At 49.9% G+C, this 24625-nt stretch overlaps 1 protein-coding gene across 3 annotated transcripts in view; it reads left to right on the plus strand.

Moving 5' to 3' along the window:
• LOC111152925 (ST3 beta-galactoside alpha-2,3-sialyltransferase 2) overlaps positions 1-21786 on the plus strand; it is a 49131-nt gene extending 27345 nt beyond the window's left edge. For all 3 annotated transcript variants that reach the window (XM_022511668.1, XM_022511670.1, XM_022511669.1), the window contains 6 exons: positions 4917-6315; positions 9380-9573; positions 14608-14787; positions 18085-18130; positions 18415-18534; positions 19335-21786. In XM_022511668.1, the coding sequence (XP_022367376.1) occupies positions 5977-6315; positions 9380-9573; positions 14608-14787; positions 18085-18130; positions 18415-18534; positions 19335-19508 (1053 nt within the window). In that variant the 5' untranslated portion in view covers positions 4917-5976 and the 3' untranslated portion in view covers positions 19509-21786. The remainder of the gene's footprint in view (positions 1-4916; positions 6316-9379; positions 9574-14607; positions 14788-18084; positions 18131-18414; positions 18535-19334) is intronic.
• Positions 21787-24625: the final 2839 nt, after the last annotated feature.

Here is a 24625-nt window from a genome sequence, read left to right on the forward strand (position 1 = left end):
GGGTTCACCTTAAGCTTTAAATCTGCTTAGAATTACAAGCAGGCTGAACTCACTGGATTTGTTTGTGATTCTAAATATTCAGCCTTTCCGTAAGAAACCATTCATTCCCACCCAAACCTGAGAGAGATTAATCTCTGAAGATGTCCACACAAATGAAGTCATAAAATAAATTAGCCCGGGACAGATGGGGGAACTTTATAGTCTCACAGTCTGTTCCCACACCATGTTTTCTGTGGGAAAGATGGTTTTTAATTTTTCTTTTAAAAAACATAAAACACCAGTGGCATATATTATGTCTGTCTTTATTAACTAATGCCAAATTATCTTGAACTGTTGTTTCCACCAGCTACATTAAGGAGTAATGCAGTATCTACTGCATCTATTGTCCCACTCTACATTTATTGTCCCAAAAGAGGTGTGTGAGTGTTTTTATTTTTTATTTTTATTTTTTTTAAAGATTTTATTTATTTATTTGACAGACAGAGATCACAAGTAGGCAGAGAGGCAGGCAGAGAGGGAGGAGGAAGCAGGCTCCCCGCCGAGCAGAGAGCCAGATGCGGGGTTCGATCCCAGGACCCTGAGATCATGACTGGAGCCAGAGCCGAAGGCAGAGGATTAACCCACTGAACCACCCAGGCGCCCAAGTACTATTACTTTCTTTAAAATTTTCCTATAAAAATCCTAGAAGAAAGCTCAGGTAGTAATGTCTATGACATTGGCCATAGCAACATTTTTCTGTATGTATCTCCTGAGGCAAGGGAAATAAAAGCAAAAATAAACTATTGGGACTACATCAAAATAAAAAACTTCTGCACAACAAAGGACACAGTCAACAAAACTAAAAGGCAGGGGTGCCTGGGTGGCTCAGTGGGTTAAAGCCTCTGCCTTTAGCTCAGGTCATGATCTCAGGGTCCTGGGATTGAGCCCTGCATTGGGCCTCTCTGCTCAGCAGGGAGCCTGCTTCCCCCCACTCCCCAGCCACCCCCTGCCTCTGCCTGCATCTCTGCCTGCTTGTGATCTGTCAAATAAATAAATAAAATCTTAAAAAGAAAACAACAACCAAAAGGCAACCTGCAGAAAAGGAGAAGATATTTGCAAATAACAAATAACAAATAACAATAAAGGGTTAGTATCCAAAATATATAAAAAAAATTATACAAATCAAAACCCAATAAACAAATAATCTGCTTAAAAAATGGGCAGAAGAACTGAACAGTCATTTCTCCAAAGAAGACATCCAGATGGCCAACAGACCCACGAAAAGATGATCGACATCAGTCATCATCAAGGAAATTCAAATCAAAACTACAACAAGCTATCCGTTTACACCTGTAAGAATGGCTACAACCAAAACCACAAGAAACAACAAGTGTTGGTGAGGATGTAGAGAAAAAGGATCCCTCATGCGCTATTGGTGGGAATGCAAACTTGTGCAACCACTGTGGTAAACAGTATGAAGCTTCCTCAAAAAATTAAAATTACAACTACGCTGTGATCCAGCAATCTCACTATGAGGTATTTTCCCAAAGAATATAAAAACACTAATTCAAAGGGATACAAGCACTCTTATGTTTATTGCAGCATTATTGACGATAGCCAAATTATGGAAGCAGCCCAAGTGTCCATTGATAAATGAGTGGTTTAAAAAAGATGTGGTGTATATGTACAATGAAATATTATTTACCCGTAGAAAAGAATGAAATCTTGCCATTTACAATGACATGGATGCAGCTGGAGAGGATAATGCTAAGTGAAATAAGTCAGAGAAGACAAATACCATATGAGCTCATTCATATGTGGGCTTTAAAAAAACAAAATAAAGGAGCAAAGAAAAAAAAGAGAGAGTCAAACCAAAAAAACAGACTGAGCTCTAGAGAACAAACAGATGGTTACCAGAGGGGAGGTGGGTGCGGGGATGGGGAAAATAGGTGATGGGGATTAAGGAGTGGACTTGTCCTGATGAGCATGGGGTGATGTGCAGAACTGTTGAATCAGTATTTTGTACACCTGAAACTAATGTAACACTTTATGTTAACCATACTAGAATTAAAAACTCGTCCGAGAGCCCATTTTAAAATGTAAATCAGGTCACGACACAGCCCTCTTCAAAACCCTGCCCTCAGATGCGTAATAAATCCTAATCCTCTCAAAGCCCTCTGTGGCTGGCCCGCAGCCTTCTGTGCCCTCCTCTCTGCCACCCTCGCCTGCTTCATGAACCTTCTTCTCTGTTGTAACAGGTCAGGCTTGTTACCTCCTCATTCTCTTTGCACTCTTTCACTCTTTTGTTTTCTCTCATGGCTCGCTGTAATTTCCCTTTGTATTTGCACCTAGACCAGAAGCTCTGTGAGGACAGGATTCGAGTGTCCCATCCCACACTGTCCCTCTGGCCCAGCGCTGGCCCATTAAGAATCAGTGGAATGAACAAGTCCCCAGCAGCCAGTTGGCCCCAGAAGACTGGCCTGCTTCCCCTTGTGGGCAGCAAAGTATGTGTCCTCCTTCCAGCTTTTTTTACGGGTGTGTGCATGCATGGGCTTAACGTGAATGATCAGGGCAGCTGCGAGGGGAGAAATCAGAATGAGGCCGTGGGGAACTGGAGGGCACGGGATTCCACTGGAGGAAACAAGATGTGCGAAAGCACTCCACAAGGGGCAGCACTGGGTGACTTCTGGGATTTGGGGTTCATGTTTAGGAGCCTCTGATGTTTCTTAGTCTCAGCAACGATTCCTCCCTGTGTCTCTGCCCTCAGCACATGTTGAGCTGCTCAAGCTTCCGGGAACAGCTTGGCCACGGGGTTCACAAAGCAAGGGCTTTTGCTGGTTACTCCACTTCTTTGCTCTTCCCAAACACACTGACAAAACTAGGGCTTTCCCTCTCCCCCACAAAGCAGCTGGTTACCTCAGATGCCCCCTTCGTTGAGTTAGAATCCCAAGGAGTTACTGACTTCCCTAGTGGGGGAGAGATTTCCTTTGGAGCTTCCTGTGCCAGCGTCTGCCCAGCCCCCACCTTCAGTGGTCTCAGTGGGCTGCCCACCAGAAACCAGGTCTCCATGGAGAAGCTCTTCAGAAAGTCACTGCTTTCTTGAGCCACTTGCCTTGTGGTTGGCTCTCCCCCCACAGGACACAGGACCTGGAAAACCAAGTTCTTTTCCTTAGATGTTGGGTGTAGAAAGGGACAAAGGGAGAATGGGAAGAGACAATGACCTGGCTTCCTATTTACAGACTATCAGCCAAAGGCCATGCCTGGAGTCTGGCCTTCCAAATGGGTGCAGTAAAACATCTGCAGTAAGTGAGACAAATGAGGAAAGCTTCACTCTTGACCCTGGGAACCAGCTCCTGGGTCTCCTTGTCACTCATCTCAGAGCCCTTTAGTAGCTAAAGAACTCACAGGCCTCTTTCTGTGCCATGGCCAGTCATAGGCTTTGGAACCAAGTAGACCTGGACACAGATCTCACCTCTACTCCCAAGACCGTGACCTTAGGCAAGTTGCTTTACTTCTGCAAGTGTTGTTTCTCCACCCAGAATAATGTTCTTACTGGAACATGCTAGTTCTGTTCCCCGATGGCTTTGTGGTTTGGCTTGGCTCCAGAAATTTGAGCTGCCCCGAGTGGAAGGGGCAGCTGAGGTTCTTTTTTTTTTTTTTTTTTAAAGATTTTATTTATTTATTTGACAGACAGAGATCACAAGTAGGCAGAGAGGCAGGCAGAGAGAGAGGAAGAAGCAGGCTCCCCGCAGAGCGGAGAGCCCGATGCGGGACTCGATCCCAGGACCCTGAGATCATGACCCGAGCTGAAGGCAGCGGCTTAACCCACTAAGCCACCCAGGTGCCCCGCAGCTGAGGTTCTTGAACACAGAGTCTGAGATGCCTTCTCTGAAGCTGCTGGCAGCCGCCAGAGGACCCAGGAACAGAGAACCCAGGAAGGGCTGGCTGGAGCTGGGGCTTTCAGCAAGGAGCTGTGAGGCCCTGGGGCCAGATCAGAACTGGGGCTAGCTGGATTTGGAGAAAAGCTGGTGGGGATAGGCGGGCAGCCAGATTTAAGTGATCCCCATGGTGTGGAGCCAGGGCCTCTGCCCTCAGCCTTGTCCCTGACTCTGGCTCAGACTCCCTTACCCACGGCATGGATTCAGACTCCTTTTCTCAGGGCCCATCCCCAAACTGCCAGCCCTTTCTCCCTGCTCTTGCCCACCAGGACAGCGCAAGGCCTCAGACTGTCCATGCCCCCAGGGACCCTGGCATCCATTTCATCCATAAGGTACAGAAGAAGGCAGCTGTCCAGTCGGCCGTTTGGTGGGGACGCTGAGCCCAGCACCTCCCCATCCTGACCCAGTCGGGTTCTCTCCCTGATACCAGGGTCGGAAGGATTGTTAATGTTTCACTGAGCTAACCCAGAAATACCTCATCTAGAGCCCACACCCAGGAGAGGAGGGGGCAGATCCCAGGACAGAGGCCTACCCCTCCTCCACCACCCTGTCTCTTGCTCAGAGGAGTTTGTCGCCAGCACTCGGAGGGTAGAGAGCCCCAGGGTGGGGAGTCATATCTGCAGTCTCCTGTAATCTTCCTCTGGGCCGATTTCTCTTCAGTTTCACCTGAAATTAACCTCACATAGCTGGACTAGGAACATTCTAAACCCGGTTCTTCCAGGGAGTCCCCACGGACTCCAGGGAAATCACTTTACGTCCTTGTTTACCTTCTGGGTAATAAGTGAGAGAGGGAGCTAATCTCTTCATCTGCAGCCAGCAGAGAGCTGTCTGTGGGTCGTGGAGGGGAGAGCCCTTTCTTTTGTCCACCCTTTGGTTAAGTGGGCGTCTCCTCGACTGCTAGCTGTGTCCCCTCTGGGACTTGGGGGCAGGGCTGGGGGGAGAGCCTGTGTGTGTGTGTGCCATTTATCTGCATGCTACTTTTCCTCTCTGCAATTTCAGGGTCATGCTGCGGCAGCCTGGCGCCTGACGAGTGAGGGGGAACCTGCCAGGGGATTACTGCTAGCACGAGCTAACAGCGGGACAGCAGCCCTCAGGGGACTGGGGATGGGCAGAGCAGCCTGCCTGCGAGGCTGGGCCGGCAGCACCGAGGAGGGCTGGGCCCTGGCAAGGAGCTCGGCCCGCGTTCAGCTGACCCAGACGGCGCTGGAAGCAGGTTCCTGCTGAGCTGCAGCTCTTCCCAGGCGCTGGAGCACCTCCCAGCAGGAACAGGAGCTCTGCGAACCACCCTCTAACCACATCTGGGGCTGTGACCATCAGAGGGGCCCAGCACCTCGAATGGGAAGTGGAAGGGCAGAACCTAGTGCAAGGAGGATCTTGGTCTCTACGGCAGAGTTTTCCGACAGCCACAGCGCTTCTTGGGTTTCTTCTCACAGGACTGGGGCCTTGTTCCCTCCTCTGGTGGAGGGATTGGGCCAGGAGGGCCAGCTGCGCTGGGGAGGACTCTCGGATGGAATCCAGGCTGTTTGAAGCCCATGTGCTCTCTGCTGTGATTGGGGTTTTAGGGTTTCCCCACTGCAGGGGACGAGGGGCCGCCTCCGTGTCTGCTCATGAACCACAAGGACCCCGAATGCTCCAGACTGGACCATTTCGAGCCACCAAAGAGGGGGCCCCCCAGAGCTGGCAGCCAGCAACCCCAAGGGACTAGAGGGCTGGGATGGACTGACCTCCCCCTCTTCAGGGCAGCAGGAGAGTCAGAGCCTCTGTGGCCCAGCTAGTGACAGAGAGACCCGATGAAGCCATAAGCCGGCACCCGACTGGCTCAGGGACAGGGGAGCCACTCCTGCCCCACTGTGCTTTCTCCTTACATTGAGGGAGGGTGTGGTAAGGGACCCCTGCCTCTGTCCCCTCCTCAGCACGTGTCCCTATGCCCTTTGCACGTGGTGCCAGAAGAGGCAGGCTCCGCTGTGGCTGGCCCGTCTGTGGGCTGGGGAAGGAGTGGCCACGGTGACACCCGCCCGCCCCCCAGGCTGGTGGTCTAGCCCCCCCGAGGCGCCAAACCATGAAGTGCTCGCTGCGGGTGTGGTTCCTCTCTGTGGCCTTCCTGCTGGTGTTCATCATGTCGCTGCTCTTCACCTACTCCCATCACAGCATGGCCACCTTGCCCTACCTGGACTCAGGGGGCCTGGGCGGGACCCACCGGGTGAAGCTGGTGCCCGGCTATGCTGGCCTGCAGCGCCTCAGCAAGGAGGGGCTCGCTGGCAAGAGCTGTGCCTGCCGCCGTTGCATGGGTGACACTGGCGCCTCTGACTGGTTCGATAGTCACTTCAACAGCAACATTTCCCCCGTGTGGACCCGAGAGAACATGGATCTGCCTCCAGATGTCCAGAGGTGGTGGATGGTGAGAGCTGTGGCACCTCCTGCCTACCCTTTGCTGCCCCATCTCCAGGGATCTGCACCCCTGTTTGGGAGTCACTCTTCCAACCCTGCCCCCCCAGCCCTGGGATTTGGGCTGTCTGTCCTCTGGCCTCCAGAGCCCTGACAAAGTATTAGGTCCACTTGACCAGAGCCATCTACTGGGGTCAGAGATTCTGAAAGGCAGAGCAAGCTGTGACCTGGAAGGAGGGAGAACTGTTTTCTAATGCCTGTAGGGGCCAAGCAGAGATGAGGCCTCCCTAGTAGGCCTGGGAGGGCACACAGAAACAGGCCCCAAGGAGGAAGATGGTGAGAGGTCAAGGCCATGGCAGGGAGAGGGTCTGCTTTTGATAAAGGACACAGCCTATCTCAGCTGCAGCCCCTCTTGCAGAGGTGTGACCCCCCCCCCCACTGCTGCATCTTCTGACCCTTTAAGAGAACCCAGAAGTCCACAGTTTCTTGCTAACTATCCCAATTTGTGAATGTTGGCTTACAATAATTTTAAACACTGTGAGGGCCACTCTTTTGTTTTTTTACAATTACTGGAAGAGACTTTCTTCTGGGCTGGGAATAAGAAAACATTGTCATTTCCTCTGGGTGATAAGGAAGATGAAGGGGAGGGGATGAAGGGACAGTTGTGCCCATGCCTCCCTGCTCTTCTGGATCCTGTCACCTTTCTGTTGCTTTTAATTCCCTTTCATCCCTGTCATCTCTGGAGCACCACTCCCCAGGCTCCACCAGGGCCATCTGGTTGCCACGTGTCAGGTGGAACAGTGTCAGTACTTATCCCAGGGGCCCACAGGCTGCCTGCTTTCCCCAGTGGGGGGCTTGGGAGGCAGCTCATGGCTCCTGGTTTCCCCACCTGGCAGGTGGGTTGAATGGTGACTCCCCATTTTTCTCACATTCAGGGAGGCAGTAAGAATGAGCTCATGTGATCAGGCTTATCAGAACAACTTACAGATCCCACTTCCTGACCCAGACTGCCCAAGTCCCTAAGAATGGGGAGGTCTACAAAGCAAGGGTCACCAGGAACTCCACAGGCCCATCCTGTGACAGCCTGGAGCCCTTGAAGGGTTCTGACTGTTAATCATAGTCACAGCCTTCATTTTGTGGGGAAAATCAGTGTTTAGATAGTGCACAGGGTTTGCCCAAGGTCATAGGTCTCTGTGGTGGCCATCGAGAGCCAAAACAGGATGCTAGGCAGAGGTAGACCCATGGATGGTGGCTGAGATGCCTTCTTCCCTTAGGAATGGCACTCAGAGGTAGTTTAAGCACCAAGCACGTTCCTTGGCCAGGAGGCAGCAGAAGCCACGTCTCTCCTGCTCCCCACAGTCACCCCCTTTTGCTGTGAACTTAGAAATGCTTGTCTCAGAGCTGGGCTTCCCTTCCACATTCAGTTTTGTCCTTGTTCTTAGGAGCCTTTCCTGTGGTCAGAGAAGCAGGCCCACCCCTTCTCTTTCATTTATTCTGTCCCCTGAGCACCTACTGCTCAGTCATAACCCCCGTGTATGGCTCATACCACAGAGCATTTTCTTTTAAGAGAGGGAGGAGAGAGGGGCAGAAGGAGAGAGAGAAACTTAAGTAGACTCTACGCCCAGTGCAGAGCCCAATGTTGGGCTCAGTCTCATAACCCTGAGATCATGACCTGAGCGGAAACCAAGAGCCAGATTCTTAACTGACTAAGCCCCCCATGAGTCCCCTATAGAGCATATTCCTTGGTTTCTACCTTACTGATTTGTGGCCTGTGGGACAAGTCCAGCATGTTCATTAAAAAAAAAAAAAAAAAAATAGGGGCACCTGGGTGGCTCAGTGGGTTAAAGCCTCTGCCTTCAGCTCAGGTCATGGTCCCAGGGTGCTGGGATCGAGCCCTTCATCGGGCTCTCTGCTCCGCGGGAAGCCTGCTTCCCCCTCTCTCTCTCTGCCTGCCTCTCTGCCTGCTTGTGATCTCTGTCTGCCAAATAAATAAGTAAAATCTTTAAAAAAAAATTGTAAAGATTTTATTTATTTATTTATTTAGAGAGTGCATGAGAGCAGGGGGAGGGGAAGAGGGAGAAAAAGAAAGATAATCTGGGGTAGACTCTGCATGTAGTGCAGAATCTGACATGGGGCTCGATCCCAGGACCCTGAGATCATGACCTGAGCTGAAATCAAATCGGCCGCTCAACCAACTCAGTCACCCAGGTTCCCCTTTTTTGCTCAATATTTTAAAAATATTTGCATTCATTGCCAACGTTTAGGAATTAGGATATTTCACATGAAATGTATATTTTCAGCTTCTCAAAAAACTGGAAAATTTGGTCTTTTTGGGCTCACAATACCACATGGCAACAGTTGGCTGATGTCACTCGTTTTTGCTGGGGCCTCCTGTTTGCCATAGGCCCATCTGATGCTTCCCTCTGAGCTTTGCTTGCCTGGCGTGTAGGCATCTGAGGGCTGCCCCAGCTTCATGTCATGGTCTTTCATGGTCACTGGTGGTGGGAAGCTCAGGGAACCAGTTTCATTCCAGCCATCCTGACTTGGAAGGAATTTTTGTACGTCACTGCCTTCCCTCCTCCTCCTCCCCAGCGCTGGGGAGGGGGGTGGGTACCTGCCTTTCTTGGGTGGATATTGTCTCATATGCAGCTTTTGTGACCCTGAGCCCTCCGGCTGAGTCCCAGGGGCGCTCTCTGTAGGCTGGTTCGGAATGAGTCCCCAAACTTGACAGGGTTTTTCACGTTAACCGCACCTCGGAATGACTCTCAGGTGACTTGTAGCTTCCCTGAGAGGACAGCAAAGCAGGGGCATCTGCAGGCATGACAAGCCCAGGAAGTTTCTCTGCTTTGCAGTACCCCTTGACCCCCCCAAACCCCCTCCAGTGCATTAGATCGCTCCTGATGAGCAGGGTACCAGTCTGAGAAAGGGACACTGCTAGTGTGGAGAAGGGGAACATCCTCAATGCTGAGACGATTTCGCTCCCTGACTGAGACTGGAAAGTGAGGGCAGGCAGGTGGGCAGGAATCCCTCCCTGCTCGCATAATCCCCTCACCTTCCTTCTCCCCTTGTGTTGACAGATGCTGCAGCCCCAATTCAAGTCACACAACACCAATGAGGTGCTGGAGAAGCTGTTCCAGATAGTACCAGGCGAGAACCCATACCGTTTCCGGGACCCCCACCAGTGCCGGCGCTGCGCCGTCGTGGGGAACTCGGGTAACCTGCGGGGCTCTGGCTATGGTCCAGATGTGGATGGGCACAACTTCATCATGAGGTGAGCCCCGGGGCGCCCAAGGGTAGGCCCAGAACCGGCCTCCAGAAGGAGGGACTGGCTTCCTTAGCCTTGTCTGCAGTGGAGGAGTCACCCGCTGCTGTGAGTCTCTGATGCCAGGTCTCTCTCTTGTTCGTTGGGTAGATGGGGAGGCAGAATCCCCATCGTATACTTTGCTCGAGGCCAGCACTCAGTTTCTAGCTCTGAACTCCTCCTGAAAGAGCTGAGAGTAGAGTCCTGGCTGTTTTCTGGTGAAAACTCCCACCAGAGTTCTAGCCCGATCCCCTCAGTGCTGGGCCAAAAGTGATGGCCTACACTGGAGTCTTGATTAATAGCCACAGATGATTCCTTCTGGCAGACTCATGGAAGACAGAGGTCCTGGGCAGGAAGAGGAACTGCTCAGTGCTTGCTCTGGGCTGCTATCCCTCACCTTTATTTCATAAGGTTTAGATTATTTAATGGACATCTGTGCCCAGCCTTGAGGAAAGGAGAGGGGTTGGGAGGGCGTTCATTTCAAAGACACAGAGCTATGAGTCTGGAGGTGAACAGCGACTAGATGGTGGACTTGTTTTTTGTTTTGTTTTGTTTTATTTTGCTTTTTAAATATTTTTTAAAATTTATTTCACGCACAGAGAGAGATCACAAGTAGGCAGAGAGGCAAGCAGAGAGAGAGAGGAGGAAGCAGGCTCCCTGCTGAGCAGAGAGCCCGATGGAGGGCTCGATCCCAGGACCCTGAGATCATGACATGAGCCAAAGGCAGAGGCTTCAACCCACTGAGCCACCCAGGCGCCCCTGTTTTGTTTTAAATAGGCTCCATGCCTAGTGTGGAGCCCAACACGGAGCTTGAACTCATGACCCTGAGGTTAAGACTTGAGCTGAGATCAAGAGTCGAACACTTAACTGACTGAACCACCCAGGTGCCCCTAGATGGTAGACTTGTAACTTGAACATGGGCTGCTCATTCTGCTCCTGAACTTGTGTTTTCTGACTTCCTCCCTGACTTGGGTACAGGAAATGCCACAGTGGGGGTCTTTCCATCCCACTCCTTGGTGGAAGAAGCGCCTTAAGAGTGAAGATGCTGAAAATGCCCAGTTTTCACAAAGCATCTCTTAGGATTAGCTGTTGCAGAAAGACCAGGTTCCCCAGGAGGCAGAAGGAAGGGCTTTGTCTTAGAAACTGTTGCTGTTACCATAGCAACACCAAGGCAGCAGTATGTCTCTGAGGTTTTCACTGTTCCTTGCTAAACGAGAAACCTTTCTCGTGTTGAGAATGGTGGGGGGTGGGGGAGAAGAGGGATGCTAGGCCTCATCCAGGAGCCCAGAGGCACCTGAGATTCTCTCCATCCTCCAGCTGCTGGCTCTCCCAGCGTGAGGGAGGCAAGCTGGTTGCTGGAGAGGGAGTTCTCTCCACCCAGACAGAGAGTGGGGAATGAGACGTCCACACTCCCCTGCAGCCTTGGGACCCTTGGAAAGCCCAGGGAAATGCTGTTGAGTGCCTGAAATGCCTGCTGCCCCTGCCTTCCCGCCTGTACCAAGTGGGTGCTTTCACTGTGCATGTTGGTGATGGCTGGGAGGCTCCAGGGTCCATGGAAGCTGCCAGAAAGGCTTGGCTCCTATGACACCTGGCTGGTACCCGATCAGGCCAGGCTGCCAAGAGGAATTTACAGAGGTTCCCTTACCTGGACCAGGTTCGGAGATGTGCGTTTTGGACTGGACCCCAAAATTGCTTTGTGGAAGGGCTGACCCAGAGTGAATTGGCTTTTTGCTAGGTGGTAGTGGAGTTGACTCTTTGCTTATAGGCATGTGTTGGTTTTGGAACCCATGGGGAAGCCTCCCTGCTCCACGGAAGCAGGACCAACGTAAGACCCCACTGAGCTAGATGACAGTGAGATGATGGCTCTACCCATACTTCCCTACGCCACTCCCCAGCTGCCTCCTCCTCTTCTGTGTCTTCTGAGCCCTGCTGGTGACTCCAAATGGAGTTGAGCTGGTCCTGCTCAGCCAACCAGCAGATAGATCCACAACTCCTAAAACAAGCACTGGGCAGATTGTAGGCTCACCAGAAGTACGTGAATGAATGAAAGAGACAAGGCAAGCAGATACCAGACCCTAAGGACGAATCCACATCCGCCTTTCCTATGCTGCTTTCCTCAGGTGCTTCTTTGGCGGGTGGAGGGAACCAGGAACAGACAGTCTCCTAGAATGCTATTCCCCTGAGTCACGGAGATGTAGTTCATCCTCCATCCTGCTCGGGCCCCTTTCCAGGGCTTGGCTTCTCCAGAATGAATCAGAGCCTCGACACAAAATCCTGTCTTCAAAAGCATGCCCTGCGCCTACCTTCTACCTTGGAGGCTCTGAAACATCTTTTTTTTTTTTAATTTTTATTTATTTATTTGACAGACAGAGATCACAAGTAGTCAGAGAGGCAGGCAGAGAGAGAGGGAAGCAGGCTCCCCGCAGAGCAGAGAACTCGATGTGGGGCTCGATCCCAGGACCCTGAGATCATGACCTGAGCCGAAGGCAGAGGCTTAACCCACTGAGCCACCCAGGCGCCCCCTGAAACATCTTTTTGGACCTGTTTCTCCATTCATTCCCAGACTTCTGAAAGCTGGTGCCTGCCCAGCAAATGGAAGGGACCAAGGGAGCTGGAGGCAGTGATGCTGCCTGACAGGTCTAAGACAGGACTTTGTCAAAACTGAGGCTGCAGATGCAGTGGGAAAGGCAGATGGGGGGCCGGTGGGTGTCTTCAGAGGCCAGCCTGGGCACTTGCAGCCCTTTGATCTGTGGGACCAATTTGGCCTCTGCACTTCACGTGAGGTGAGGTTTGTTTCTGAGGTACTCACCAGAGTGAACTTTGACCCCAGCTCCTAACCAGTCCAGGCCCAGCCAACTTGAGTGTCACCCACCCAAGTCTTCTGCCTCCTGCTACCCCCTTACATATCCCAGGCAGCTGAGAAACATCATCCCTGTTAAGGCTTTCTCTCCAAACTGCTCTGTTCCTTACAGACCCCAGAGCTGATGTGGCAGAAGACAAAGCCAGACTGTAGCTATGGTGACCACAGGACATACTAGTGCTGTGTGCAGAGCTATACAAGCCCCAGCCAATGGTTACTAATACATGGGAAAGATACTTCTAGGCTCTTCCAACAGACAATATCTCTGAACTCTAAAGACCAGAACAGAGGGGCACCAAGACAGGCGGCACTGCAGCAGTTAACCTAAAGAAATAGAAGCCATAATACAGTCCTGCAGAGAAGATTCTAGGCTTCTGCTTGAACCAGACTAGAACAGAAGTGGCCAAGAACAAAGACTCACCCTCTAGTTCCTAATCAGGCCACTCTTAGGCTTTATGGCTTCCCAGCCCCAGAGAGTCTCTAGTCCCTGAAGGGAAGGGAAGCAGAGAGGAGGTACAGCAATGTGACCAGCGGTGGGGCGGGGGGGCATTCTGGACATGCTTGCACTGCATCGTGCCATCAGTGGGAGATGGGCAGGAGGAAGGCATTGTGGGAGCCCCAGTGTCACAGGAGGTCTTTTTTTTTTTTTTTTTAAAGATTTTATTTATTCATTTCATAGACAGAGATCACAAGTAGGCAGAGAGGCAGGCAGAGAGAGAGAGAGGGAAGCAGGCTATCCGCCGAGCAGAGAGCCTGATGTGGGGCTTGATCCCAGGACCCCGGGGATCACGACCCGAGCCGAAGGCAGAGGCCTCAACCCACTGAGCCACCCAGGCGCCCCAATCACCGGAGGTCTTTACCCAGCCCAGCTAGTGGTGCCAGCCACTGTAAGGACATGTTTTATGGATAGGGCATAAAAAGCAGGGAAAACACCTGGAGACTTGATTCCCTCTCTCCCAGGTCCCTTTGTTGCCATTGGAAGGCAAGGCTGTGGCCATCTCCCTGGGTAGTCATGATTCTGCACGGTGGTCCACGCGAGACAGGAATGTTCTCATAAATGGTCACAGCAGAAAAGAGGGAGCTCTTTGCTCTGCAAAAGAGGGAGCTTTGATTTTATTGATCCTGTGTTTTGCACTGTTTGGAAGAAAGTAGAAGCCTTCTTGGCTTGTTATACCCAGGAGGGTGGCGAGCCTGCTCTGGGTTTCTGAGTCCTTCCATAGCAGCACGGGAGAGACAGAGCCACACTGCACATCACCAGGGGACAGCCGAGGTGGGTGCTGTCAGAACTCCGGCATCCCCTTTGGCCTTGGAACAAAAAGACAGATAAGAAGGTGAAGTACAAGGATAGAGGGCGTGGGCCTGGCGCTGTAGAGACTGTCATCCAGCCCCGGGACTGAGGGAACACTGCAACTTCTTACCGTGCTTCTACTGTCTTCTAGGAAAGAGGACAGAACAGCCAGGGAAGGTTGAAGCTGTAGAAGGCTGTTCTTTTCTTTAAAAAAAAAAAAAAAAAAAAGGCACAAGAGTAATATGTGTTATTAATGGAGGGGGCGGACCCAGAAATGTATACCCTGAAAGATGAATTATCCCTCCTCATCCCATTTCCCAAGAGTAACCTTTGTTACCAGTTTTAGTACTCTTCCAGATTTTGTTACATTTGTATATAAAAAATTCATACCACACTATTTAGTTTTAAGTTTTCCTTTTGTGTATTGTTAATTCCCTCCCTCCTGCAGCACAGAGCAGTATTCAGAAGATACACATTAAAAGGAAAGAAAGGGGATGGACACCTCACACCACGTGGTTTTTTCGCTGGACTTATTTCTTACCAGCACACGTAGATCCGCTCCACTCATTCTCATGGCTCTGTGGTATTTCGTATATGAGTGTGCCACAACGTACTGACTGGTCTTTATTGTTAAATTCTCCTTTTCACAACTCTAAAATTTAATACAGTGAATATCTTTGTACACATGTCTTTGCAGACTTAGGCCACCATTTCTGTAGGATATGTAGAGATGGAACTGCTGGGTCACAGTGTACACCCATTTACATTTTCGATGGCTAGTACCAAATCATCTTCTAAAAATCTTGCACCGGTTTCCATGGCGGCTTCTTCTCATGTTACCCTCTTGTCCCTGCAGGATGAATCAGGCGCCAACCGTGGGCTTTGAGCAGGATGTTGGCAGCCGAACCACCCACCATTTCATGTACCCCGAGAGTGCCAAGAACCTGCCCGCCAACGTCAGCTTTGTGTTGGTGCCCTTCAAAGCCCTGGACCTCCTGTGGATTGCCAGCGCTTTGTCCACGGGGCAGATCCGATTGTAAGTCACTCTGCGGACTGGGAGTGGAATAGGGGAGACAGGAGCATTTTGAGAGGACTCTTCCCAGGGATTGGCTCTGAGAATTCTTTTAACTGAATATTTTGACCAAGAGGGGCTGGTGAAGAGGGAAGCCATCCCTGTTCGGTGTCACTTCCTGCATAGTCACAGCGGGCATACTGGTAGTAGAAAGGCGAGGAAAGGTTTTGGTCTCCTTTCCAGGAAGTGGCTCCTGACTTTGGGAACTCTGCCATCTGAGAGTTTTCTGTAGAGGCAGTTGCTGGGAACCTCGGGAAATTCAATTCACCAACTTCCTTTCTTCCTTCCTTCCTTTCTTCCTTTCTCTCTTTTCTAAGATTTTATTTTTTTATTTGTCAGAGAGATAGAGAGAACACAAGCCAGGGGAGTAGCAGGCAGAGGGAGAAGGAGGCTCCCTGCCAAGCAGGGAGCCTGATGCAGGACTTGATCCCAGGACCCTGGGATCATGACCTAAGTCGAAGGCAGACACTTAACTGAGGCACCCAGGGCCCCTCCCCCCCTTTTTCAAAAATTGAAGTATAATTGACATATATGTTACATTAGTTTCATCACCAAGTTTTTTTTTTTTTAAGATTTTATTTATTTATTTGACAGAGAGCACAAGTAGGCAGAGAGGCAGGCAGAGAGAGAGGAGGAGGCAGGCTCCCCACTGAGCAGAGAGCCCGATGCGGGCCTTGATCCCAGGACCCTGAGACCATGACCTGAGCCGAAGGCAGAGGCTTTAACCCACCGAGCCATCCAGGCGCCCCACCAAGGATTTTTTTAAACAGCTTTATTGAGATAAAATTCACATGCCATGGGGCGCCTGGGTGGCTCAGTGTGCTAAGCCTCTGCCTTCAGCTCAGGTCATGATCCCAGGGTCATAGGATTGAGCCCCACATTGGGCTCTCTGCTCAGCGGGAGCCTGCTTCCCCCTCTCTCTCTGCCTGCCTCTCTGCCTACTTGTGATCTCTCTCTCTCTCTGTCAAATAAATAAATAAAATCTTTTAAAAAAATTCACATGCCATACAGTTCGCATATTTAAAGTATACAAGTCAGTGGCTTTTACTAAATATAGTGTTGTATAACCATCAGAATTTATTTTAGAACTCTTTCATCTTCTTCTTCTTTTTTTTTTTAATATTTTATTTATTTATTTAACAGACAGAGATCACAAGTAGGCAGAGAGGCAGGCAGAGAGAGAGAGGCAGAAGCAGGCTCCCTGCAGAGTAGGGAGCCTGATGCGGGCCTCGATCCCGGGACCCTGGGATCATGACCTGAGCTGAAGGCAGAGGCTTAACCCACTGAGCCACCCAGGTGCCTCCTCTTTCATCTTCTTAAAAAAGAAGATTAAAGATCTAAAGATACCTCTGTATCCCTTAGCTATCACCCTTACTCTCTCCATCCCTACCCTCAAGGCGTAGGCAATAGCCAATAACCTACTATCACCGTGTTTGTGTGTGTGTGTATGTGTGTGTGTGTGTGTGTGTGTGAAGATGTATATAACATGGGGCACTTGGCTGCCTCAGTTGGTGGAGCATGTGACTCTTGATCTTGGGGTCATGAGTTCAAGTCCCATGTTAGGTGTAGCAATTACTTAAAAAGCAAAAATAAGTAAAAATTAGCTTTCTCAGGTCACTGACCACATCCTCCACCAAAAATATAAATAAGCCAAAAAACTGTATATAACATAAAATGTATTTTAACCACACAGTCCAGTAGCATTAAGTACATTTTCTTTGTTGTGCAAACATCACCTTATCTGTCTTCAGAACTTCTTGAGAATTTCAAATGGAAATTATACCTATTAAATCATAATTCCCCATTTCCTCCACTCTCTAAGCCCCTGATAACCACTAGTCTTTCTGTGTCTATGATTTGACTGTTGTAAGTACTTCATGTAAGTGGAATGATTGTGTTTCTCCTTTTGTGTCTGGTTTATTTCACTTAGCATAATATTTTCAGGGTTTATCCATGTTGTAGCATGTAGAGGATTTCATTCCTTTTAAAAGCTGGATATATTCCATTATGTGGATATAGCATATTTTATTTATCCATTCACCCATCAATGGACAATTAGGCTGTTTCTACCTTTTGCCTGCTATCACATTTTTAAAATCTTTTTTAAAAAAGATTTATTTATTAGAGAGAGCACAAGTGGGAGGAGCAGAGGGAGAGGGAGAGGGAGAAACTCAAGCAGGGTCTGAGCTGAATGAGAGCCTGACACAGGTATTGATCTCACAACCCTGAGATCACAACCTGTTCTGAAACCGACAGTCAGACACTTAATTAACTGTGCCATCCAGGTGGCCCTGCCACCACATTTTTTAAAAAAAGATTTTATTTATTTGAGGGGTGCCTCAGTGGCTCAGTGGGTTAAAGCCTCTGCCTTCGGCTCAGGTCATGATCTCAGGGTCCTGGGATCAAGCCCCGCATCAGGCTCTCTGTTCAGCAGGGAGCCTGCTTCCTGTCCCCGCACCCTGCCTGCCTCTCTGCATACTGTGATCTCTGCCAAATAAATAAAATCTTAAAAATTTATTTATTTATTTATTTATTTATTTTATTTATTTATTTGAGACAAAGGGAGGATGAGCAGAGAGGTGGGGGGGTGGGGGGTTAGGGAGGGACAAGCAGACTCCCTGCTGAGCACAGAGCCTGACCCGAGGCTGGATCATTGGACCCTGAGATCATGACCGGAGCCAAGGTCAGACACTCAACCAACTGAGCCACCCAGGCACCCCACCACATATTTTTTAAACACAGAAATAGAAGTTACCATTTCTTAGACATTATCTTATGTTTGGGAGACATAAGGGCTAAAATAAGTGCCATTGAATTTAAGTCCCATAATAGTTAGAAAAGGAGTATAGATTATAGGTGCCATGGCTTACTAATTGGAAAGGAGGGATTTGTGCCAAATGTGAGGATAGTAGCGCGAGGGTCATCATGGTCACAAGTAAGACAGGGACGCAGTGGGCATAAAATGATTGGCTAAATCAAGTGGGGGAGTTCGCAACTGAGTGTTGTGGAAGGAAAAGTTGCGGCTGGATATTGGAAGACCCCAGTGTTTGTCTAAAACATCCTCATTTTCTCCTGAAGGACATGAGTAGCTTCTGAAGGTTTCTGAGCAAGGTACTGCAGAGATGTGCTATGGGAAGCAGTCTGGAGGCAGGGATCTTTTGTAAGGTTGTCACCACTCAAGCCTGGGAGGATAGAAAGGCATCTCTGAGCCTTTCTAGATCCCAGGGACCATCTAAATGTTATCTTTCTCTCTGCTTGAAGCACCTATGCGCCAGTGAAGTCCTTCCTTCGAGTGGACAAAGAAAAGGTAAGCTCCCTCCTCCTCCCCCTTCTTCATGCCCATCTCATTGGAAACAGTGCAGACTTGACTCTTGGTATGCCCGGTCTGGTAGCTCAGGTATATCCCCAGTGCCCTTCCAGAACCTTCAGAGTACCCCCCCCCAACCTGCTGGTATGCCTGACCCCCTCAGAGGCCATAGGAACCAGGGAACATGGACAAACAGGAGGAACTGGCAGAAGCTGCTCAGAGCCTGACCTGAGTCTTCAGGCCCCCAAAGCCTCTCATGTATCTGTTCCCTTTTCTCCTCCCAGGTTCAGATCTATAACCCAGCCTTCTTCAAGTACATCCATGACCGGTGGACAGAGCATCACGGGCGGTACCCTTCCACAGGGATGCTGGTGCTCTTCTTTGCCCTGCATGTGTGTGATGAGGTGGGTAGCCCAGTGTTAGGGGTAAAATAGGGATACCCGTGGAGCAGAGGGGGTCAGTCCTTCTTACTAAGTGGTAAGAGCAAGGGAAATGCGTTTTTGTAGGCAGAAACCAAGTGGCTCTGATTTTCCCCATTTCTAGGCTGTAAAGTATACATCTTCTTTTCCCAGAGTCACTATGTCCATGATTTTACCAAACCTTAAATCATTTCAGTGGAAAGTTAAATTTATTTAAAAAGGAAATAGACTCCTACCACCATAATTGGTTATTACTTGCCATAAAGAAAACAAATAATCAGAAATATAAATAGAAAGGAAACAATGTAGTTAAGTTCCAGCGGATGGTCTGCCATAGCTGTGGGCGCCAGGCCTGCCCTGTGTTAACCCTGGAGGCCAGTCGTTCAAGGGGCCGCTTCTCACTAGCACTGGCTGCTGTGCCATGCTCCGCGGTGCGCAGGCCCAGCACACCCACTTCTGCCAGTAAATGAATGTGTGGTACTGGAACACTGAAAAGTACTCCAAAAGTACCCCAAAACCAAAATCAGAAGGTATGGTAGCAAGCTTGGAGAGCTTTCCTAGCCCTAGACTGAGGGTCCTGGTGCAGGGAGCCGGGCGGAAGAACCGAAAGGGAGCAGCCGTCTTCCTGGGGCGGTGTCCTCAGCTCCAGGCCCGGCTGTTCGGTCCTCCTCCCGGTGCCTCCCGCGCTCTGCTAACCGGCCGCGGTTGTGTCGCCGCGGCCCATCAACGACCCGAGGCTCTCCCGGTCCCCGACGCGGGGTGACGTGCGCTGCCCTCCCCTGCAGGTGAACGTGTACGGGTTCGGGGCCGACAGCCGGGGCAACTGGCACCACTACTGGGAGAATAACCGGTACGCGGGGGAGTTCCGGAAGACGGGAGTGCACGACGCCGACTTCGAGGCCCACATCATCGACATGCTGGCCAAGGCCAGCAAGATCGAGGTCTACCGAGGCAACTGAGCCCGGCCTCACCCTGACCCTTTCGGCCAGCCGCGACGCGGCGGCGCGCGGTCCCGGCCGGGACTCTGGGCCAGCCCGAGGGCGGCGGCCTCGGCAAGAGCGCGGCGCCCCTTTGGGCATCTCCAGGCTGGGGGCGACGCGGCCGCGGTCCGGACCAATCATGCTGCAAGTCCGGCAAGGGCCGGCTGTCCCCTGCCAATCAGGAGACTCTGGGGGCTGGCCCGGGCCTGGCACCCAATCAGCGCTGCAGTCGGAGCGGAGACTCTCCCAACCAATCATGCGACTCAAGGAGAACTTCCGGCGCTGGGCCCGTCTCTTCCAATCAATGGCCTTCGGAGGCGGGCCGGCGGCCGCTGAATCCCCACTTCCTTATGCTTTGGGTAGGATTTTATTTCATGCTTTTTAAAGGAGTAGTGTGGTTGGTTTGGCCTCAGCCAAGTTCTTTCCTCAGGCTCTGCAGGAAGACTGTTGCCTGTCGGCCTTACTCGGCCGGGGACAGCAGCTGCTGGGCTTCCCTTTGCCGGGCGTCCCTCGTAACCTCGGGGTGCGCCGACGGGCGTTGGCCGTTCTTCTGGTGGTCTAGGGGAGATCAGGTGGTTTCCAGGGAGCGCGCTTTCATCCCAGGGAAAACGCTAGAGCCCTCTCAAACCGCTTCAGGCCTCAGAGAATTTGGGACCCCGTATTTCCTTTACCTGTCAGGCTCACATGGGTGAGTGTAAACCCACCAAAGAAATGCAGTGACGTGTGGGTCCTCTCATCCTCCCTTCTCCTCATCCCCACCTTTGGCCACCCTATGGAATGGCCTTTCTGACCAAGGCATTGAACATCTCACCAGAATACTAAAACTGTATTCACCTCTTGCTAGGGGGCGGAATTTGCCTAGGGCCTAACTCTGGAACACTGGTGTAAGGAACAGGGCAGGGGACAAGGAAGCCCCGTCACTTCAGATGTAAGGTGCTTCTCACTCTCGTGTACTCTCGGCCCCTTACTGTTCACCCACAACTTTTTTAGTGTCTCTCCCTTGGCCCTGGGCCTCCTCACCAGCCTACTTGTCCTGGAAAAGAAATCAAAACTTGCCCTGGGATTGGGGGGGGCACTGCTGCTTCTCCACCCCCTACCCTCCACTCACTCGTCTTTGGCCGGCTCTAGGGATTGGAAGCAACACGTAGGAAAGAAGGCTGGAGTTGGGGAGCCCAGCTGCCTGGTGCATGCACCTTTTTTCTTCACCCATCACCCCAAAGAGGAGTAGGAAACCTCTTGCTTGGGGGTGAAATTTGCTTTGGTCTCCTAATTTAATTAACTTGAGGTTACTAGGGATGGCTGACCAACAAAGATTCTTTTAAAATTTTAAGCTGGCCATGCAAATAGTTGGGATTCTAGCTGGGGAGGAGTAGACTTGCCCGCCTGCATGCCTCCTCTCTTCCCCATGTGTTCCCTTCCCCATGCTCACTTCCTGCCTCCTCGCTCTAACCCATTTTCCATTTCCAGCTCTAGAAGGGCAGAGATGCTAACAAGGGTTACACCTGGAAGCTACTTGCATGACTGAACCCAGCTTAACTCCCAGAGGAAGCTGCTGATGGTATTCTCACCCTTTGAGGTTGGGGAAGTTTCTCAGAGGAGGGGAAAGGGCTTCTGTGAAGCTTCCAAACCACTAATAGGATCCCCCTTCCCAACAGTGAGGAACACAAATACCACCCTTTATCTTAGTGAGCTGATACCGCCAAGCAGCCTCCTAGCCGTTGGTGTAGTTCCTGCAGCTGGCTGGGGAACAGTAATGCAGAGGAGTATTTTAGAGGAGGATTGGGGCAGGGCAGTGGGCACCCCTAAAGTTAATATATTGAGAACTTAGCTTGAGTCTGTTCCTTCCCAATTGCAGAAGTACAAGGAGTAAAGGGTGAGGGTGGATTTGGGGGGCCTATAGCAGAATGCGTCTTTCAGCCCCCCCCCCCATTTTAGAGAGTCAAGGCACCAGCCATTCTTGCCAGTCTCATCTCAGTGCTTCCTGGAGAGGCTGTTCGGAGTGTTTAGAAGATGAAAAAAACAATGCAATTATGCCAAACAGTATTGAGCAGAATAATTTATTTCCTTTTGTTCCTTTTTCTTCTTGTTTTGTTTTGTTTAAACATTAATAAATCCCCTTTCTGGAAGAGGTAGGTCCCAGCATCCAGCCCAGATCTCCTTTTCTGCAATAGTTACTTAAACAAATGTTTTTTTGTTTGTTTGTTTGTTTTTTAATTTTCTTCCCTTTCTCTCTCTTTCTGAATTAAAAAGAACAAAAAAACCATATAGTCATTTGTCTATTCTGAAATGGGTCCGATTGTGGAAAGAAGGCCTCTCTGTCACAGGGGAGCTGTGACTGCGTAATGACTAAGAACATCGAGTGGAACGTAGGAAGGAGGAAAAGAATGACTCCTGTTGGGTCCGTAATCAAAGGAACGAGACTGATACAAAGCAAAGGTCGAGTAAAGCTTTATTTTGCGCCAAACATTGAGAATTAAACCGACTGTCCTGGGCCACCTCTTACAGAGAGGGCGACCCCTCCCTGCCTTACAGACTGACTTTTATAGAGCAAAGGCCATGTGATTGAGCCTGGCCACACACGGGTGGCCAGTGAGATTGCAACACACAGAGAAAGCTGCACAGTCCTGCTAGGTCACACAGGTGGCCAGTTGAATTACAATTCACCCCATAGTAGCTATTTGAACTAGCCTATCACCTTGGTTAGAATTGGTGCCCAAAAGGTGGGGCCCATACTCCTTGGTAGCTAGGGAGACAGTATGCGCGCCCCACTGATTGGATGTCTCCACCTGGCCCAACTCATCCCTGCATTTGGGCTGTTATCTCCACCTGACCTGACCTGCCCTTGTATTTGGGCTCTGTTATCAGGGACTGGTCGACCACATTTTACTGGTTTCCGGGACTTGCTTTTAAGTAAGTCCCCTGGGGGGGGCGGGGCAGGGTCAGTTTTAAGTTTTACTGCATAAACAACAAAATGGCTATTCAACCAGGTGGAGCCGCTCTGGCTGAATAGGCCCTTACAGCTCCCAGACACCCACCCCTTGTACACGAGGCCTCCCAACCCCGGACTACCACAGATGCTCTGTGAAACGGTGGTTCTCCACCACTGTCTTTTGGGGCACCTGAGTGGATCAGCAGGAGCCGCATAGCATGCACACCCAACAGGCACCAGGATGGGACTTTTCCACCTACATTTCCAGGCTTTGTAGATGCTGTATGTGTGGGTTGGCAGGAAATCAGCAGAACAGTAGGAGCAGGTGCCACAGGCATCTGAGGCACCTCCTCGTACCATTTTCTTGGACCATCTGGATCCCTTCAGCCTACTTCCATCAGGCAATGGAATGCCACTGAATGTCCAGTTTTATAGTTCAGTGGATCAAATAATATGGATCTCTCAATGGATAGCTTAGGGTCTAAAGTCACTTGGTATCCTGTAATTCCATTTGTGCCAATGCCCAAAAGCAAGCCAGGAGTTGCTTTTCAGATGGAGAATACTTTTTGGTGAAGGAGGGTATTGGTCTTTTTCTAAAACCCTAGAACTTGGGACTGTAATTCTCTTATTGGGAGTTTTTGGAGACTCCATACATCTCTGTCTACTGCAGATGCTCTATTAGCATTTGGTTGGCTGAGTCCTAAAGGCCTGGTGGCAGGACAGTGCACAGGTAGCCTGGACTGCTGAGAACCATTTCTTGTCTGGGTCCCACTCAGCTGCCTGATAGGTCGCTGAAATTGGTTGGAGCAGCACTCCCAAATATCGTACCTGTTGCCTCCAGAATCAAGAGTCCCACCAAATTGTGTATCTTTTCTTTTTCTTTTCTTTCTTTTTTTTCATGTTGGCCAAAGACTATGTTGCTTTGATCCCATAAAGATACCACACCTGGAACCACAGGTTAGCAGTACCATTTGATTGCATTTGCAATAAACTACTGTCAATTTCTAAGACTCAAGATGGTGAGTAAATGGGATGAGGAAGAAATCACCCACCCATGTATAACTCAAGTTTGATGGCAGCACCAATCTATAGATCCTGCCAGAGTGATACTGATTTTTTTTTTTTTTTTTGACTTTTGACTTGCTATCTTGGAGAGAGTCCCAGGGACTTATGTTTGGCCCATCCTTCTTAATCACCCTCACTCTATGGGTCAGGTTACCAATATGGGGACTCTGCCAGGTAGTAAATGTCTCTCTTTTGGGACTGAGGAAATTATAGGCATAACTAATATTTTTGCACTTAGCAGACAGGTTTTTTGTTTGTTTGTTTGTTTTCAAAGTGAAGGTTGTGGCGACCCTGTGGTGAACAAGTCGGTCCATGCCATTTTTCCAACAGTATTTTCTCATTTTGTATCTCTATGTCACATTTTGGCAATTCTCACAATATTTCAAACCTTTTCATTATTATATTTGGTGTAGCAATCAGTGATCAATGATTACTGCTTGCTGAAACCCCAGAAGATGGTTAGCATTTTTTAGCAATAAAGTATTTTTAATTAAGGTATATACATTTTTATACATACTATTGCACACTTAATGAACCATAGTGTAGTGTAAACATAACATACACTAGGAAACCACAAAATTCTTTAGATTTGCTTTATTGTGCTATTCACTTTATTGCTGTGGTCTGGAGCCCGACCTGCAATATCTCAGAGGTTTGTCTGTACCCTCTTTTTTTTTCCTTTTTTTTTTTAAAGATTTAATTTATTTATTTGACAGAGACATAGCAAGAGAGAGAACACAACCGGGGGAGTGGGAGAGGGAGAAGCAGGCTTTCTGCTGAGCAGGCAGCCTGATGCAAGTCTCAATCCCAGGATTTGGGATTATGACCTGAGCCAAAGGCAGATGCTTAACAACTGAGCCACCCAGGCACCCCATTTTTTTATTTTTTAAGGTAGGCTCCACGCCTAAGATGGAGCCCAATGTCGGGCTTGAACTCATGACCAGGAGCTCAAAATCTGAGCTGAGATCAAGGGTCAGATGCTTAACCAACTAAGCCACCCAGGCACCCCAAATATGCTTGTCCCTTAAAATGGGTCTATGGTCTCCTTGCGCCTGCCATTAAATAGACTTGGATCAGAGCTCCATTTGTCATTTGCCATAAT

Source organism: Enhydra lutris, unplaced genomic scaffold, assembly GCF_002288905.1.
Source record: "Enhydra lutris kenyoni isolate GAN:26980312 unplaced genomic scaffold, ASM228890v2 scaffoldscaffold30, whole genome shotgun sequence".
NCBI lineage: Eukaryota > Metazoa > Chordata > Mammalia > Carnivora > Mustelidae > Enhydra > Enhydra lutris.